Source organism: Calypte anna, chromosome 13, assembly GCF_003957555.1.
Source record: "Calypte anna isolate BGI_N300 chromosome 13, bCalAnn1_v1.p, whole genome shotgun sequence".
NCBI lineage: Eukaryota > Metazoa > Chordata > Aves > Apodiformes > Trochilidae > Calypte > Calypte anna.
This window is the reverse complement of record NC_044259.1, coordinates 46,209-63,992: the sequence shown is the minus strand read 5'-3', so window position 1 is coordinate 63,992 and position 17,784 is coordinate 46,209. Positions and strand designations below refer to the sequence as shown.

Below are 17,784 nucleotides of genomic sequence, written 5' to 3'. Positions count from 1 at the left end.
TCCTGTAGTAGATTCGGCAGCTGTCAATCATTTCCATTATTCAGGCATTGGCTGTTATTTCTAAGTTGTGTGGATAGTACCTTCTGGATGATTCAGAAGCTTTATCCTGGAAAATGAAAGTGCTTTTATCCCTGGTTCTGGCTCCCGCGATTTTATCTATACTTTTAATTACATTGTTTCCTAACTTGTATTTTGACGAAATGAGTACCTGATGCAGTGTGATGCATTTTACATAAAACTAAAAATTTTGGGAACTCTTCTTTGCTACTTCTGTAATTTTTCATTTTTCAATGAAAATGTTACTAGGAGAACCTGAAAATTCCAACCTCCATTTCACTATTGGTAAAAAACATTTGCCTTCTCTATTGCCTACTTGCTGCCTTGTTTAGATGCCTCATTTAAATTTCGATTTAAGCAAAAGTGGTATATTTTCTTTTGAGAAGCTCTGTTGAAAAACCATCAGATTAATTTTCACAGGAAGTACCAAGCCCTGCGGTCCTCCAAAGGGGTGCGCTTCATAGAAGAGATGAGCATTGGCTCTCATTTTGCCTTGATAGAGTCTGCTATAAGAGGAGGAAGCCAAGTACTGCTTGGTGGGAATTTTGTTAGCTATAGCTGCAAGAAATCTCTAACTGACCTGATCCTGTGTTGTAACTGAGATGTTTTGCTGGCTATTTCAGGTACTCCCATGATGGGATGTGGGAAGTCATTGGAAAACCACATTATCCATAATTCTTCATGAGAGTCTCCATGATAAGTTTTATTAATAGTACTTAAGGACAACAAAATTAGCAAAATATCTGGCTAGTGCAAGTAATATCCTTTGGTATATCCCTGTTGGGATAAGATAAAACCTGTTTTCAGAGAGGAAGCCAGCAGCAAATAAGGCATACTTGATGGTGGTGTTCAGTAGTACTCAGCAGAAGGGTGCTGGAAGAGGGAAGTACACAGTGTGTTACCTTGCAAAGGTAAAAGCATTGAGCTGTTGGTACTGGCATGTGTTAAACTGTAGGGAGAGCTTCCTACTTGTGGTCTTTTTTCCTAACATCTGTTCCATATTTGTAATTTATTTTTTTTCTGATAGGTTCTATGCTACTAGACACATCATATTGATTTGGATGCTAAGTTAATCCTTCCTAATAGACATGGAAAATAGAAATTTGACACAAACTGCTGGTGTGATTCCCTCCAGAGTCATCAGGTTGATACTGTCATATCTGGTACAGAGCAAGATGCAGACATTATTGGTATAAAATCATGTTTTCCTGCAGGCTTTCTGACAGCAGTGAAAAAGAAAGCAGTTAAGAAAACACAGCAATTAGTTGTATTTGTATTTCTGCAGAGCCTACAGTCAAATTACATTACAATTCCTTTTAGAAGTATCCCTGCATAATAAGTTTTCAAAAATTTTATGTCATGTAAAATATTTTTTATAGATCATATCATACAGTTCTTATGGTCTGGCTAGTTCTTACATAGCAGAGATGGATGTTCTTGTGGTTAAAGCACAAGGCCTGAAATAAGGGAGCTTAAATTCTTACACTATCTGCCTCATATGTTATGACTGTGGGATGACAAATCAGTCTAGTTCTCTGTGCACAAAAAGTACACAAATTTACAAAAAAATAGAAAAGCTTTTTCAGAAATGTCCTGTGGTCTCCAGGCAGTAAGGTTTCTTCTCCCTCCAGGCTTCTGAGCAGCACGATTCTATTATCTCAGCAGCATTTGCAGACTTTCTGTTCCACATCATTGGGCCTCTGCCCATGGTGGCTGGAACCCAGAGCAGCCCCTGTGGCCAGGGGCTCTCCTTGTCGAACAAGAGGTCTCAGTCCAAAGAACCAAACTTGGTAGCACAAGGGATTTCGTCCTCTGCTCAGATTACTTTGACTTCTCTGTGCTTCTGGTGCTGAGGTTGAACAGTTGCTTTGGTGCTGGCAGAATTTCCAACTCACTGCCTTCTACAGAGGAATGTGGTGGAGAAGCGAAAGATTAATTTTTCTTAGGATCATTATTAGAGCTTGTCAAACTAAATTTTTACCAAAATTATCTGCAGAATTCACAGCAGGACTGCTTCTTTCCTGATACCTTCACAGTCTGCAGCTTGTGCTGTTCCTGTTCCTGGTGGGATTCCTTCTGGATAGTTTCTAAATAGACTGTTTTTCAGAGCTATTCTCTCTCAGAGACATCATTGAGCTCTTAACAATTCTTTATATTTGCAAATAATTTTACACACACTTTTTTTCAGATACTCCTTAGGGTTTTTGCATCAAATATGATGTAATGAAGTGGTATTAGTCTCTGACCTGCACAGTAAAAGTTGTAAAATTTGAATGTACTTACACATCTTGCATGAGCCTGGGTAAAGGACAGATGAATTGGTTTCTGCCTTTATAAAGGACTGTGGTGTATCTGAATGGGACAGAAAAAGACAAGTGTGTGAGTTCATGTCAAACTACAAATATCACATTTCCATAGTTTTTCTTGGATTTTTGTGTAGTAGGACAGTGAAAATATAAGGCCAAAACCTTGAAATGTCATCTAACTTTTATTATTAGGTTTGGAATCATCAAATATTTTCTTTCACAAAATTCAGAAATGTTAGTCTACTGAGATGGAGTTTAAGAAGAGTAAAGTTTGTCCTTTGGGCTGCTGGAGGACTTAGCAGGCAAACTCTTGCTAAGCTGAACTAATTTATTTTTCTTTGTAAATCTACTCTGCATCTCTTGCAAGAATGACAGTCTTTCATCTCTCCTCTCTCTCCTTGCCTCTGCCCAGCTCATTCTCTTTAGTTTAATATCTGAGTACCCAGAAACACTGTGCTGCAGGCCCTTAGTTGAATTACCTTGACTGGAAAAGATTGTCAAGATCATTGAATCCAACTGTTAACCTAACACTACCTAAACCATATCCCTAAGCACAATGTCTATACGATTCATCCAGAGATGGTCATTCAACCTCTACCCTGGGCATCCTGTTCCAATGCCTGATAACCCTTTCAGTGAAGAAAATCTGCCTAACATCCAAGCTAAACCTCTTCTGTTGCAACTTTAGCTCATTACCTCCTATCCTATCAAGATAGCAAAGACGGCAGCAAAAGCAGCAGCAAAACCTTTCACAAAGTCTGTCAGCATTGGCATGTCTGTGCACCAGGGATGGGAATTTACAATAGGTCGTCCACAGCCTCTTGCCCATTGGCAGTGACAGAAACTGAAGTTTCTTTTTTCGTGTCCTACATCACCATCTTCAGGGCCCAGAATCTGGGGCTATTTGTCTATGTTGCACTCAGTTCTTCCTTGTCAGCAGCAGTGGGGCTGCACCAGTACACACCAATGCTGCTAGCCTGCAGGAGCTGCTGACTTGCCCAAAGACCTGTGATCAAGGCAGAGACATGCTTGGCTTCCCCTCAGCACCCACCACTGAATTCTGGAAAACAGACAAAGTCTGTGAAGGCAATAAACTCACTAGCTGCTCCACTGCCCCAGGAGTTTTCATGACCTTTTTAAATAATTATTTGAATTTTCTTGTATTATGACTGCTTGAAGTCAAAGCAGAGATGCTATTTGTATCCTTTTGATTAAGAATATGGCCATCTACACCATCACTGTCACCTTTGTCACTGTTTTTTAAAAGAAGAATACTCCAAATCAGCTTCAGAGAGGTGGCAGGAGACTGTCCTGCTCCTCCCAAATCACTTTATAAGTGGACTGTGCTAGCTTTAATGCACAGACAACATATAAGCAAATGGTAGATAGTCTGTGTATTTCGTTAAGCCCATTGTTTTGATGTTGTCTTCTAAAATGAACACCTATAAGCTGGTCAGTACCTTGTGACTTAAATCACTGCAGTCCTGTCTGAAGAAATAAGAGATTATGAGATAGGGGTAATCCATAACTAAACAAAAAGATAGGGGAGGAACGCACCCAAAATGAGTCAATGTTTTAAAAACCCTGAGTTCAGCCTCTACATAAGAGTCTAACTTTCTCTCTGACTGTATTGGACACTTCAGAGGATTATGCCTGCAGATAAAAAGCAATTCATTCAGTAACATTTTTCTTTGCAGTGGAGAGTACTGTCCATTCAAAATTATCTTCAGTAGCATCAAGAAGGAAGAAGTTTGCTCTGGGAAGCTTGCTGAGGTCTAGAAGTAGATTAGTGCCTTGCAGGTACTTGCCAGTTTTCATGTTCAAAGTAGTCTTGGGTTTATGTAAAAATAAATGGTCAAGCCAAAAATTGGTCTCTACAGTGATTTATCTATGACTAAAAATAGTGTAGCTCTATAATCAAAAGAAAATTGATGCTGAAAATGCAGAAACTCACGTTATAAATTAAGGTTTTCTCCTATTAAAGTCAGTAGCTGGATTGAGTTGTAGCCAGTTGAGTTCAAGCCTTAAAACTAACCAGCCAAACCAAAACTAATTGTTAAACAAGAACTATTTCTTCCACTACAGTCCATAACCTGATTTAGTCATTAATCAGTCCATAACACAGCCTCACTGTTTCTTCTAGTGAGAGCATCAGTGAAACCATGACAGTGGTTGATGCAGCTCCTGAGCTCTCATAAATTAGTGCCCATCTTAGTCCACTTTCTAAGCAGTCAGTTTGGTTTCTGCATGTTGAAAACAAGCTTTGTGCTGAACTGTCTTTCCAAGTGAGTAAGTGGGAGAAAGGTGTGCAAAAGTATTAAAAAAGGTATTTCCTTGCTATAGCACAGGTTGTTATTCTAGTATTATATTGCCCAAGATGGTTAATAGTGATTACATCAGAGAAAGGTTGAAATATTCTTGTAACCAACGAGGATGAAATAAACCTAATCATAATCAAATGACTATAAATTTCCTATGCACTAAGGACTGGCTTGTGGCTTGAATTGTGAGGATGTTGTATTGCAACAAAATGTAGCAAGTTAATATAACGTTTTGGTTTTTTTTTTCCTGCTTGTAAATGTCTTGTAAACATGATGATTAACAAATCAAATTTTAGATGTGTACCATGTGTTATAGATTTCTGTCCCATATATACTAAGCAGCAGGCTCTGGATTCAATTGCTGAGGTGTCAGGAGTGTTTAAGGCCTGGCACTGAGGGTGGTCACGGAGGTGTGATGTGGTTCTGAGCACAACTCTGGCAATGCTTCTCCACCCGACAGAGAAGCAACCCACAGCTCTTTATTTGCCAGTATGCCCTAGTGCTGCTGGAAGAGGTGGGTGTGGCATCTGCTACTCAGTTTTTCAAAGAGCAATGGATTTTAGTAATTTTTGTGGAAGGTGGAGCATACAACTGTACGTATGTTGCCATGGATGCGGAGGGAACTGGCCATTTGTCAGGTTTCTAAGTAGACACGATTTTGCTTTTTTCTTGTGGCTTAGCCTCCAGTTTTAGATAAAACTTACCATTCTCTGTCTGTCATTGTAGAAGGAAGTACTTGTATTCTGTTGTATTGTATTCTGTAGTGGCACTGGTCCCTGCTTTTCAGGACCTTAGATGTGCCCCACACCTGTATGAGCGCAGTGTCACCTCTGCTGGTGGAGTGGTGCCAATGCCTCACCATTCTCTTCTATGGTTAACTGGTTTAATTAGTGCAAATAGCACCGCAGAATCTATGTGGTTTTTCACTCTGCATTTACTGGGTTTGTTATTTTATATACCTGTTACAGATACCTGTTACTGCAGAGACAATGAGACACAATTGCTCATTGCACTGCATTACACTGTGTGCCACGATGTGCAAACTTGTGGTGGGGTGAGGAGGGAAGGCAGTGACACTGTTGTCTCTCATGCTGGGGAGGCCTTGGACTTGAAGAGTTTGCTCAAGCTAGTTTTACTGCTACTACACTCGCATTTAACAACTGCTCAGCAGCATGAAGTGTGTAGTTCTGCAGAGGCATGGTGATACTGTAGGAGACCATGTGAGCTTCAACTCCCCAGCAGTGGTACTGGGGGAAAGTGTCAGACCTTTTGCCCATGTTAGGGAAACTGTGAGAATTCACTGCAATCAAGGCATGTTTACCCTGGCCATGAATCTGACACTTTTATGAATAATTGGGGGAAAGGGGTCAGGATTGTGTTAATTGCATGTTGCAGAGGTATAAAAAGGTCCTTGCTTTTCCCTCAGAAGGTCTGTAACACAATAACTCTCAATGCTGGTAGGGGTGCTGCAGCAGTTGAATTATGGCTGGAAATTACGTATGCATTTGCCTGGCCAAAATGATCATTGAGGGAGATAAGGTAATCGCATGCCAGTGTCTAAGGGCTGTAAACACCAAGAAGAGAAAGATGGTTTATTTGAGTGGTCTACAGAGTTGTAAGTAGGAGAAAAGGTATAAAATCAAGCAAATTAAAATGGAAGTATCAAGAAAAAAACAAAATCTTAATTTTGAATGTTCTCAGCCTAGGAGGCCTAACACTTGAGTCATGTAAAACAGGATTGAACAAAACAAAAGAGAGCATATTTTAAACTGGAAATGGAGTGTTTTAATACATTTCTTTCACCTCATATTTCCCTAGCCTTGTGTTTTGGTAGCATTTTTTATGCTTTTTTGTCAATGTGTTTTTTCTTTAGGGTCTGAAGAGGATAGTGCTTGAAGTGATGTGTTCTTGTAGAGGTAGCACAACTACTACTCCAATTATGATTTTGCTGTTGTTGTCATAGAGAAGTTTAATGACTGATTATAACTTGAACTAAGGGCAGGAGGTAAATATAGCTTGGAAAGGTGAAAAGCTGAAGACAGCCTGGCTGATTATGAGTTTCACAGCTAACATCTTTTTGTTCTCACCTTGGGTTTCTTGAACTGGGTACCTCTTCCCTGATGCCTGCTCTTCACATATATTGTAAGCTCCTTAAATTCTCTGGGGAACGGATTTCTGGCTATTCTCTTCTATTTCAGATGTTTTTAAAGATTACCTAAGTTCATCATTCCCCATGTCCTTCACTCTCCTGGTGTCACCGTCCTGGTGTTTGCATTGTTCTGCACTTCACCTGAGGCATGTCCCCATTGAGATAGAGGTCAGGAAAATCTGGAGACTGTGGCTAATGAATTGATGTCCTCATTTGCATAATTGATGGCTATACATTTCCTCAGTGACATGGTTTGCTGTAATACTTAAAGCTATTTTTGTTTTTGACCTATCTACCCTGCTGCTTCCTGCTGTCAGCACTGAAGGTACACTACATGTCAGTGTAAAAACTAACCACAAAGCCAGATTTATAAGTTTGAATTGATTACTGTAATTCTTTAATAAGTTTCTGTTCACCAGCATATTTACAGTTTCTCAGCTCTACATCTCTCATGGGTATCAGAGCAAGGCGAGACAGTGTTTATGATATCTTTTTGTGTGCTTGGGGCTGGATTAGAGGCAAAAGAAAATATAGAAGGGAGAAGAGAAACAGGTGAAAAAGGAATGTGGAGATCAGTTTCTTCACATATTTTCTGGGGGTTTATGTTTATTACACATACCTTTCCCTTCATTTCTTTGTTTTATAGAATTTTAGGCCGTCGGCAGCGGCTGTGCCCATGGTCTGTGTGCAGTGCTCTGTGCAATGGGTCCATTGGCTCATCTTACTGGAATTGCTGTGACAGATGAGGCCCAAATCCCTGATACAGAATTTTAGTAACTCCTTTTCAGAGCCCTCTTTAGTGGCCTCTCTTCCCTGGAAGGGTAGTTGCAAGATTTTTGGTAGCACACGGAGGAAGCAGGTGCTGGACCCAGGGCCTTCTCATGAGCTTTAGAAGCTGGGCTCTCCCTACACGCCCAGTATTTTCCTCCTCTTTTCTTGGCCAGATCAGGTCAGATGCCATGGCCAGTTCACAGTGAGGCCAATGAAAGGTTAGGGTAATCATGACAAAACCAATGTACAATGCAAGCCCTCATCTGGGTTACGAGCAGATGAGTGTAATGGAGCAGTGAAAAGTGAGGGAGGGGTGCTACTGTTTGAGGAGTAGCAATGCTGTTTTGAGGAGTAGCTGCTGTTTTGAGGAGTGGCTGGGAATCAGGGCAGCTGCCCCCCCTCAGCACCAGGGGACTCCTGGGGCAGCCAGCTCCAACCGGGGTTTGTCCACTGCAACAGTGATCCAGAGGAATGCTCCTGCCAAACCTCAGCATTTGGCTGTACATTATTTCCTTTTCCTCAGGGTGGGTGTTTAAGGCACCAGCAGTGATTACAATTGGAAGGGAACTGAAATGGTTTCTGAGCATCAAATTTGTAACAAGACTGAGTGAAGGTTGTGTTGGGCAGTGACAGCAGTCTGCAGTCTGTGCAGTGTCTGACAAGGCAGACCCTCACCAGGCTGACTGCAGTGCAAGAAAAATTCATGGGTCCTGAGGAATCTTTCAGTTTTCCTTAAAACTGGTCTTTTGGTTCCTTTTGCTGTTTACTTTTTAGCAAATTTAATTATTGAATTCCTGAAAATCCTTACTTGCACTTCAAATGTTTACACTTCAAACAGATTTCCTCCCTTTTTTTCAGCAAGAATATATTGTAAACTCTGTAATAGCTGATGGTGGTGGCCCAGAATACTGCCGCTGGAAGTTGGCTAAAAATTCATGACTGTCTTTTCAATAGCTTGGGAATATCTCAGAAGCCAGATCACCTGTTCATCAGGTTCATCAGTGCCCTAGAGCAAAGCAGTTGGCTCAAATCTAGCACCCCTTTGGCTTCTTCCTGCAGTCCTGAGTTCTCTCTCCCTTGCTGTGCTCATACATATTATTGTAATTTTACCATACAGAAGAAAAACCTCTGCAGCAAGGAAGACGTTGGGTAAGAACATCAAGTCAGCTGTCAGGTACGGGACCTGGTGAAATCTGCTTCAGTAAATAAACTCGTCACGTCGAGGCAAAACAAAGCTGCCGTAGCAGCTTCCAGCACTTCCACTGATTCAGTACCCGAGTGGGTAGGCAGGGCTGTGCCTGAGGGTTTGAGGGTTGAGGGTCTGAGGGGAAGGTGTGAGGCGAGGCTCTCCCGGCACGAGAGGAGCACGGGATGCGTGAGCCCGGCCTCTAGCCCACTCCGTCTCTCTGCGGTGCTCTGTCGCCCCCTTGCGGTCACCGCCGGCCCGGCCTCAGGGCTGCCCGGGGACCCGCACCGCCCCTGTCCGCGCCCTGCAGCTCTGCTGGCCACACGGCTGCAGGTGCCCTCACGGTGTGTCCGGAGCTGGCAGCCCCCGTACCCTCCGTCAACGCTGCAGCCCGGGATTGCCGAAGAGACGCACTAAATCCCTGACTCCCAGGCAGGTATTTACATACCGCAGGCTGTTTCAGAAGGAAGAGCTCTCCTGTAAGGCCACCTGATCCCCAGTAAGAATTGAATTAAGATTTTAATAAAACCCTTACAGAGAGCTGGGTCAGGAAGAGGCCCCTTATAAAAAAAGCCAAGCACAGCAAGTCTGAGCTGTGAGCTGTGTTGTGATGCGCTGTTCAGAGTCTGTGGCTTTCTCCCTTCATCTCCAGCCAAGCCACTGTCTCCAACTGTCTCAGACAATTGCTGAGTCTCCTAAAGGCCCAGCTCCATAAGGGGCTCTGAGGAGAGTTCATGTAGCATTTCTCTCACCACTCCTTTCTCCCCCCAATGTTGTCTCCATCTCACTCAAAATCCAAAGGCATCTTAATGCCCTTCTGTCAGCAACAGCAGTTATTGCTTTAACACAAGTGTCTCCTGGCTGTGAGATTTCTGCCATGCTGGCTGTCCACATCCAGCTTTTCTGTCATGCATTTGTACCTTCTCAAAAAGCAAGTAAGTGCTTTGCCTGTTTGGAGATTATCTGCTTTACAAAACTGCAGTGTTGGGTGATGGCTGTAAATTACTTTGTTTCTTAAAATACAGGCACAGATTATTTAAATTTAGAGTTAGAAAGGGAAGGAGTCAGAACTGAATACTACTCAGCCACTTCACCCACAGACAGGGACCTCTTACTCCCTTTCCAGCAAAAATGCCAGCCCCGGGCATGCTGAAAGGTGTGAGCACCACGTAGGGCAGCTGCTTTCATCTCCAGGACACACAGACTTTTGTTTGCCTGTTAGTCAAGGCATAATCTGGAAAAAGCACAGGTGATTAATGCCTGTGAAATCCTGGCCCAGGGAAGAGGCAGCCCTGCCAGACGTGATAATGTCGTGCTCTGACAAATGGTCATAGCTTGGCCTTCAGATAGCGATGTATTTTTGTGCATTAGCATCAGATACTGATCCCACCAGGGGTTCCCTGTCATATAGCCCTCCATCCCACCTTAGTGCTCGCCTGTCAGGGCTGATAGGTTCTGCCTATACTTCTTCCTTGTGTTGGCACTTCTGCACAGCATAGCAGTGACAAGTCTGCATTTCCGTTTACCTTGCACCTTTTAGCTGGAAGCCTGGGTCCCATGTAAATTAAGCATTGCAACAGATATGCAGGGAGCACACAGGCATCACTCAGCTGGCACGTTGCCATAACACAGCTGTTTCTTGTAACGTGGCAGATACTTAGCAGAATTCCAGAATATCTAAACAGAAAGTTTGGACCAGCTCCTTTCAAACTTGTTTGAGTTGTCAATCCATAAAGTAGGCTGCTGGAGGTGTGGGACCCAATAGAGCAGACTTGGGTACTGTGATGACAGGCTCTCTTTTCTGAGGTTAAGGCACTACATCACCTTTGGCAATGAGTCCAGCATAAATCCTCAGACTCTGGATTATACCCACCCATTTTGTAGAATCATCCTACCAATTCTGTACAATCTGAATTTTTTTTTTTTTTTCTGAAAGCCACTTCACACAGTGCCTTCAGGCCCAGGTTCTCACGACCTTGCTCCCTGTGGCACTCCTGCCACCCCAAGGATGGGCAGCAGTTGCAGCCCAGACACTTTCTTGCAGGTCAAGGACAAGCAGCTCAGCCAACACAGCTTTCCCAGGAGTTGGTGTGTGGCAGAACTAATTTACCTCATGCTTATGTACAGCCACACAGTGAAGGTGCACATATATTGCTGTCATCTTACAACCTTACGTAAGATGTATGTGTAAACTTTTAAAGGCACGTGTTCAGGATTCACCCCAAAATCCTGTGGGGACAGCAGCAATGTAGAGGCATGTTAGCTCAGTTCAGAAACAGCAGTGTGCTCTTAAACAAGCATATCCTCAGAAACCCCAACAGGGCTGACTTTCTGCCTAATGTTGCTCATTTATAATTGGTTATGTCAGGTTTACTGTAAAACACGATAAAAATGCAACTTCTTCCAGGAGCAATTCAGATAATTTCTAAGCCATGTAATTTGTTTCTGAAATTGAAGTCTGATTTCCATGTCACAGTGTCCTCATACATCAGTTATGCAGGGCTGGGAGCTGAAGGTGGGCAGCAAGTCATGTGGGTTGAGAGGTAAATACATCTAAAAGGTGATTCTGCCTTGGAGATGTGTCACTCTTTAAGTATGACTGTTTCTTGCCACTGATAGTAAAGCAGACCTGGGTAAATAGATCAGAGAATTCTCTGCATTGAAGCTATACAAAACACCTGAAGGGCTCTGACTTTACTTTCTATCTTACTTGAGAGACTATATTGAGCTTTGGGGCATTTGAATGAGCTCAAACCTTTTCTTAAAACTAGGATTTATGTTTTAATTTACCACTTGTGCAGCATATCAGATCCGGTTGTTGGCTAATCAGTACCTCAGGATGCCTGAATTCCACAGCTTGTGTTTTTTGCCTTTATACATATGTAACAGAACCACCACCCAGCTAGTGAGCTTGCCAGGAGGATTTGGAAAAGAGTGCTTGCAGGCCAAGCTTAAGATGTGTTGGTACACTGGTGTGTGGGTGGTTTACATAGACCACAGTCTAATTCTGGCTGCAACCTCTACTGCTGTTAGGTTCTTGTTACGCAGTGGTGTTTGCATGCATGTGGAACAGAGGCTGCACCAGTTAATTGCATCTGCAGCAAAAATTTCCATCACCTCCATAACTATCCCGCCTCATTTGAAATCCTCATTGCTCAAGAGAGGCAATCTTACCTTTGCCCCTCCTACCTTTTAGGAGTGCATGAAACTATTGAGTTGTTTTGGAGAATTTCAATGTACAGCATATGGGCTTGAGAGCTGAAGCTGCCCTGAAAATGAGAAATGATAGAGCAATGTAAATTGAATTGTACCTCTGTGTCTTAATTTCTGAGAGACTGAACTGAAGATGAAGGTGAAATCTGATGTAGTGCAGGCTAGCAAAGCGCTATTGAGTTATCTGACTCACTGCAGGCTTCATTTGCTTTAAAATTCAGCATTCATAATGTCCAAGCAAAGAATACGTGGTGCCTTTAATATCTTGTTTGCTTAGATGGCTATGCTCCCTGTCCTTCATCTCCACCCCCAAATTCCTGCTGTCTTAGTCTCAAGCCTCAATCTACACCTAAAGTGTTGTTAAGCATAGCAATTTTTCAGTTTCACATGTATTCAGGCAGGACTGTATTGTATTAAGCAAAGTATCTCAGTCATTTATAAGCCAAAACTCCTGCATGCCTTCTCTGGCTTTAAGAAAGTCAGCCTCTCCTCATGCCTCAGCATATAGTTAGGAGATACTTTTTCTGTGAGGAATTGCTGGTTTCAGAGGCCCCTGCTGCTCCAAACTGCAGTCCCTCCCTGCCCCTGGGAAGTTGGGTTTGAACTAACCTTACAATAAGAAATCACTTCAGTGCTCCAGCTTGTAACATGGCGTCCAGTAGCATGAAAAAGGGGCAGCAAACTGGCTGAGAGAACGGAACTGAGGATTTAAAGTAATTTTGTCACCAAAGCCAGTATAACATGTAGCTACATCCTTGCTTTTCTGCCCTGGGAAACGCAACTGAAATAGCTCCTTTCCTAGTCAGCTGTCCTGTATGTGTAGGCACTGCCTGCACAGCCATCAGAAATGTTTAAATTTGTACCTAGGATGCTCACACTACGAGAAATGTAGAGAACACAGTGGCTGTAAAGGAGCAGGGAATGGGAGCAGTACCTTGCAAGGTGTGGTGCCAGGACTTAGGTAGTCACAGAAGCATAGGGAGTTCATTGGTAACATCATTTTTGTCTTTTTTCCCCTTCATTTTTAGTGTGGAAACAGTGAATGATGGGCAGTTTCATAGTGTGGAACTTGTGATGCTGAATCAAACTCTGAACCTGGTGGTGGACAAGGGAACTCCCAAGAGCCTAGGAAAACTCCAGAAACAGTCTTCTGCCAGCCTCAACACTCCCCTCTACATTGGAGGTATAGTGAGTTGTTCTTGGGCTTGAGATTTTAACAAGTCTTCTCAGAAGCAAGTAATCTTCCATACTATGAAGAGAGCTCTCTACAGGGAGCGGAAACTAGAGGGAAGCTTTCCCCTCTGCCAGGGGCTGCTTCCCTGAAAGCTGGAGTTACTTATGGATTGGCCCAGTCTCCTGCAAAACTCTTCTGCCCCAATAGTTCCCCTACACTAGTTTCAATGGAGTGCACTTTTACCACTCACTGTCTTAATGCAGGAATCTAGTAATGCCAAACTTTGTTGCTGTATACCAGAAGTGGTAGCTACCTGTGGGCAAGTAAAGACATTATTAAGCCTTTCAGAAGGATAATTGCTATTCAGCTATGGACAGAAGGAGTGTTAAGCGTTGTCTAACGGCAAGAGCCCATGGCCATTTGCCAAAAACCCTGAGCTTTTTTTTCTCTCTTTTGTTTGTCATATAATACTTATGTAAGCTTGGGCAAGTGAGTATTTTTGTTTCTTTCCATTTCCAAAATGAGGACAATAAGACTATGCTACCTTCCAAAGGGCCTATGCTAATTAATTCTTTAAACATTGTAAGGGACTGTGACAAAAGAGATGTTAGATATTATAAGTTACATACCATCATTGTAACTGTGAATAAACCTTCCCTTTTTTGTTTTTATCTGAAGGGATCCCGACCTCTACTGGATTATCTTCAATGCGCCAGGGTGCAGATATGACACCAAATGGTTTTCATGGATGTATTCATGATGTCCGCATCAATAATGAGCTGCAGGATTTCAAGGATTTACCACAGCAGTCACTAGGAGTCCTTCCTGGCTGCAAATCCTGTAACATCTGCAAGCATGGTATTTGCCGGTCCCTGGAGAAAACAAGTGTAATTTGTGAATGTCACCCAGGCTGGATGGGCCCCCTGTGTGACCAGGAGATTGAAGACCCATGTCTTAACCACAAGTAAGTTTGAATGAATGCTGATGGCAGGGTGGAAGCTTACATCAAATGCATATTTCATGTTTCATCTTTTAAAACTGCATCTGACTATTTTTGAAGGTTCTGGATTCCAACATGAAATTACTGACAGTTGTGAGCCAGCATCCATGGCAACTCTGTTTCCACTTCTTGTTCTAAAGTCATTCAATCTCAAAATGAGCTTCTTCTCCTGGCGTAGCTAAGGTGTGAATACTGTAGGTCATAATTGCAGATGCAACTCTGCCCTAGAAAATACAAAAACTTCTGTTAATGGGTATGTGTCACCTCTGAAGTGAGTGCCTGCATTCACCCAGAGCAGAGCTACCTGTGAGCAGGGAGTACACCTTTCAGGGAAATGCTCACAACAGCACTGGACCCAGTATTCACACTAACTCCCTCAAGACCATTATGCACTCCAATGTGAACAGTTTTAAATTTCTCAAATGGCAGACTTAAATATTACCTGCTGAAACACCCCTTTAATTAATCGGTTGAAAGGATAGCATGGAGTTGCATGCTAAGAAAATGAGTGGAAAGCATCCACAGTTCAGAGGCTCAGTTACCCCATCTCCATCAGAAAAGCTGGGTCAATAGCTTATGGCACGTGCACATGGAAATAATCCAGTGCACAATCCAGACCAGCAGTCTACAGTGTCAGTGTTCTTTCATAAGCAGATGGAAGTACTTTTGTTTTAGAAGCTACATTGATTGCGCTAGCTGTGGAAGGCGCTTTTCACAAGCACATACTTTTGACAGGTAGATTTTCCCAGTGAATAATCACTCTCTTAAAGGCAGAAATATAACTTGGCCAAGGTACCATTTAAAATTTGCTTTTTGGTCTAATTCTGCAAAGCACCAAACCCTGGAAGGTGTTGAGAAGCACCTGACAAACCACAGGTATAAACACCCAAGTGAAGAAACACTTGAAGGCCTAAATGTTTTTTTTTTAGTTTCTGATGCTATTATTTGTGCTTTTTAGTTCAAAGCTTAAAAATGAAATGTCCAAGGATTCAACATAAGCAGGGATCAATTTTACCGGACCAGAAGGAAAAGAAATAAAAATAAGAGGCACACATGGGTTTATGTCAAATAGGACCTGATTTAGCAAAGGTTTATAAGCCCTGGACAGCTTTTCCTTGGCTGGACAATATTTCATTCCGCAGCCCATTCCAAGTCTATCCCTGTCCCGTAAGTAGGGACAGTGTCAGAGAACCTGCTAAGGATCAATAGCCCTCCCTGTGGTATTCCTCAGAAATACCAACGCTCACTGTAAACCACATGAGCCAGGCAACCCTGTTTTTCAAAGAGATGAGTTACAATTGCAAATTCTACACGTATTCTCTGAACATTATCCAGCATCCACTGAAAACTCACAGTTTCTTCAGTGTTTGACACCGAACTGATGGTTTTGGATTAGTATCCTGGAACTAAACAGGCAGAAATGCCAAACCCAAGCACCCCTGGTAAAAGGAGCTCTCATGTCTAACAAAGGCCAGTTCTAAAATGCTTCTCCTTCTCCAGGTGTCTGCATGGGAAATGCATGGTAGCCAATGTTGCTTACACCTGTAAGTGCATGGAGGGCTACACAGGCATGTACTGTGACAAGAAGAACAATTCCTCAAATCCCTGCAGGATTTTGAAATGCAACCATGGGCAGTGTAAGATTTCTGAGCACGGGGAACCCTACTGCGAGTGTGATCCTAACTATGGTGGAGAACATTGTGACAGAGGTATGTGGGGCCCAGGACACTGCTCTGCTGCATTTCTGTTCTACACCTTTGTTTTTACCTCTCTTCTATGTGAATTGTATTTGGAGGTAAATGGTAAATAGCAGAGCTAGGTCAGTCTCTGCAGAGCAATGCAGGGAGCAGAAAAGACCCACACAACAGCTAGCTAGCTACATTCTAAACACATGGGTAAAGGCAGACATTTGTAGCAAAGGGTTTTATTCTATAGCTCCTGAATCCTCAAGGTTTGCTGCTCCCAGGATTCTGGTGACATAAAGGAGAAGTTGTTGTGGGGTTTACCCTCAGCAAGAAGTGGGGGAAGGAGGTCTTACCCTGCAAACCAAGGACTGTTGTACATGACATGAGCAGGAACTGAAAGGCAGGAGATACTGCCCATCTACAGTGGCGATACAGGTTCTCAGCTTGCTCCCTCTGAGGCAGCTGCACATGTTTCCTGGGGTATCTCACAGATGATGCTGGACTTTCTTGACAGGGTTGGGGCCCAGCTCTTCTACCCTGACCTGAAAAGACTTATTGAAAGCTCATTTAGTTATATGTTCATCCCTGCTGCCTTTTTTTTGCTCCTGTACAGAAGGAAGGAGCTAGCTTGTATTATTTTTATCTAAGTCGTGCCTTTCCTGTGAATGAACCACAGACATTCAAAATTACATGTATACAGCCTCACAAAATGTATCTCACTGCTGCAAAGTGCCTGCAGAATGACACTGGCAGTTTCAGGTATATCAGATAGCTATTGCCAAGGAGAGCAGGCTAACCTTTAGTCCCAAGAAGCAGACAGAGCAAAATTAAGACATATTTTGCAGGAGCATTGCAGGATTCAACTCAGCAGCCATCCTTCCTGAATGGCTAATCAAAGCTAGCAGGACAACTTGGCTTCTGCCTTGTGCCAGGTATTACGCATTTGGGTAACACAAGCTCTGGTTGGATGGCAGATACAGGGCAGTAAAAGGTTAAGGTCCTGCTCATGCCATCTGTTTGTCTTGAGTATCATTTCACATGCAGGGCTGTCTGCTGATGTTTGGGGAATAGCTGGCAAAATACTTACCACAGTGTTGCTTTGTCTTTTTTTTTTTTCCTTCTCTGTTGTTTTACCAGAGAATCCCTGCCAAGGAGAGGTAATTCGAGAAGTAGTCCGGAAGCAGCAGGGCTACACTTCATGTGCCACTGCCTCCAAAGTCTCCCGCCTGGAGTGTCGTGGCAGCTGCAGCAGTGGGCAGTGCTGCGTCCCTTTGCGGAGCAAGAGACGGAAATATTTCTTCCAGTGCCTGGATGGCTCCACCTTCACGGAAGAACTGGAGAGACATGTGGAATGCGGTTGCTCAAAATGCTTATAAGACATTCTCCAGTCTCTTGCCACTTTAATCGACTCAGAAGCGCTATCAAAACGGGACCTGTTTACTTTCAGAGTGAAGAAGAAGAAAAGAATTATTAATTATATTGTAAAATAAACAAAAAATAGAACTTATTTTTGTTATGGAAAGTGACTATTTTCATCTTTTATTACATAAAGTATCGCACCACTTTGAGTATATGCATCATATAGTGAGTTATTTTTACCATGAAACTTTTTTAACAGTTGTAAGAAAAAAAATTCAAAAGGTAAAAGTTTTTATATATATATATATATATATATTTATATATATATATAAAGAAAACATAGCCTAACAGGAGAAATGTGGGGTGACTATATGTATGCGCAATGAATAAATGTAGAGGTGTTCCAGGGACGTGCCACAGAGCTGATATGGTCTGAAGCTATCTCCAAGGCTCTGGGTGAGTCTTCTCAGCAGATCCCCATGGATGGCAGCACCTCTCCTGCTCAGGCACCCTGAGAACGCCCCCCTCCTCAGCTCCGTGCTCTGCCCAACACTGCCGACACT

General features: G+C 42.8%; 1 protein-coding gene across 1 annotated transcript in view; it reads left to right on the top strand.

Moving 5' to 3' along the window:
- The window catches only part of SLIT3 (slit guidance ligand 3), a 433,718-nt gene extending 416,270 nt beyond the window's left edge, over window positions 1-17,448 (top strand). Inside the window, 4 exon segments of the mRNA XM_008503402.2 lie at window positions 13,032-13,186; window positions 13,856-14,141; window positions 15,678-15,886; window positions 17,000-17,448. Of these exon segments, the coding sequence (XP_008501624.2) occupies window positions 13,032-13,186; window positions 13,856-14,141; window positions 15,678-15,886; window positions 17,000-17,238 (889 nt within the window). The 3' untranslated portion in view covers window positions 17,239-17,448.
- Window positions 17,449-17,784: the final 336 nt, after the last annotated feature.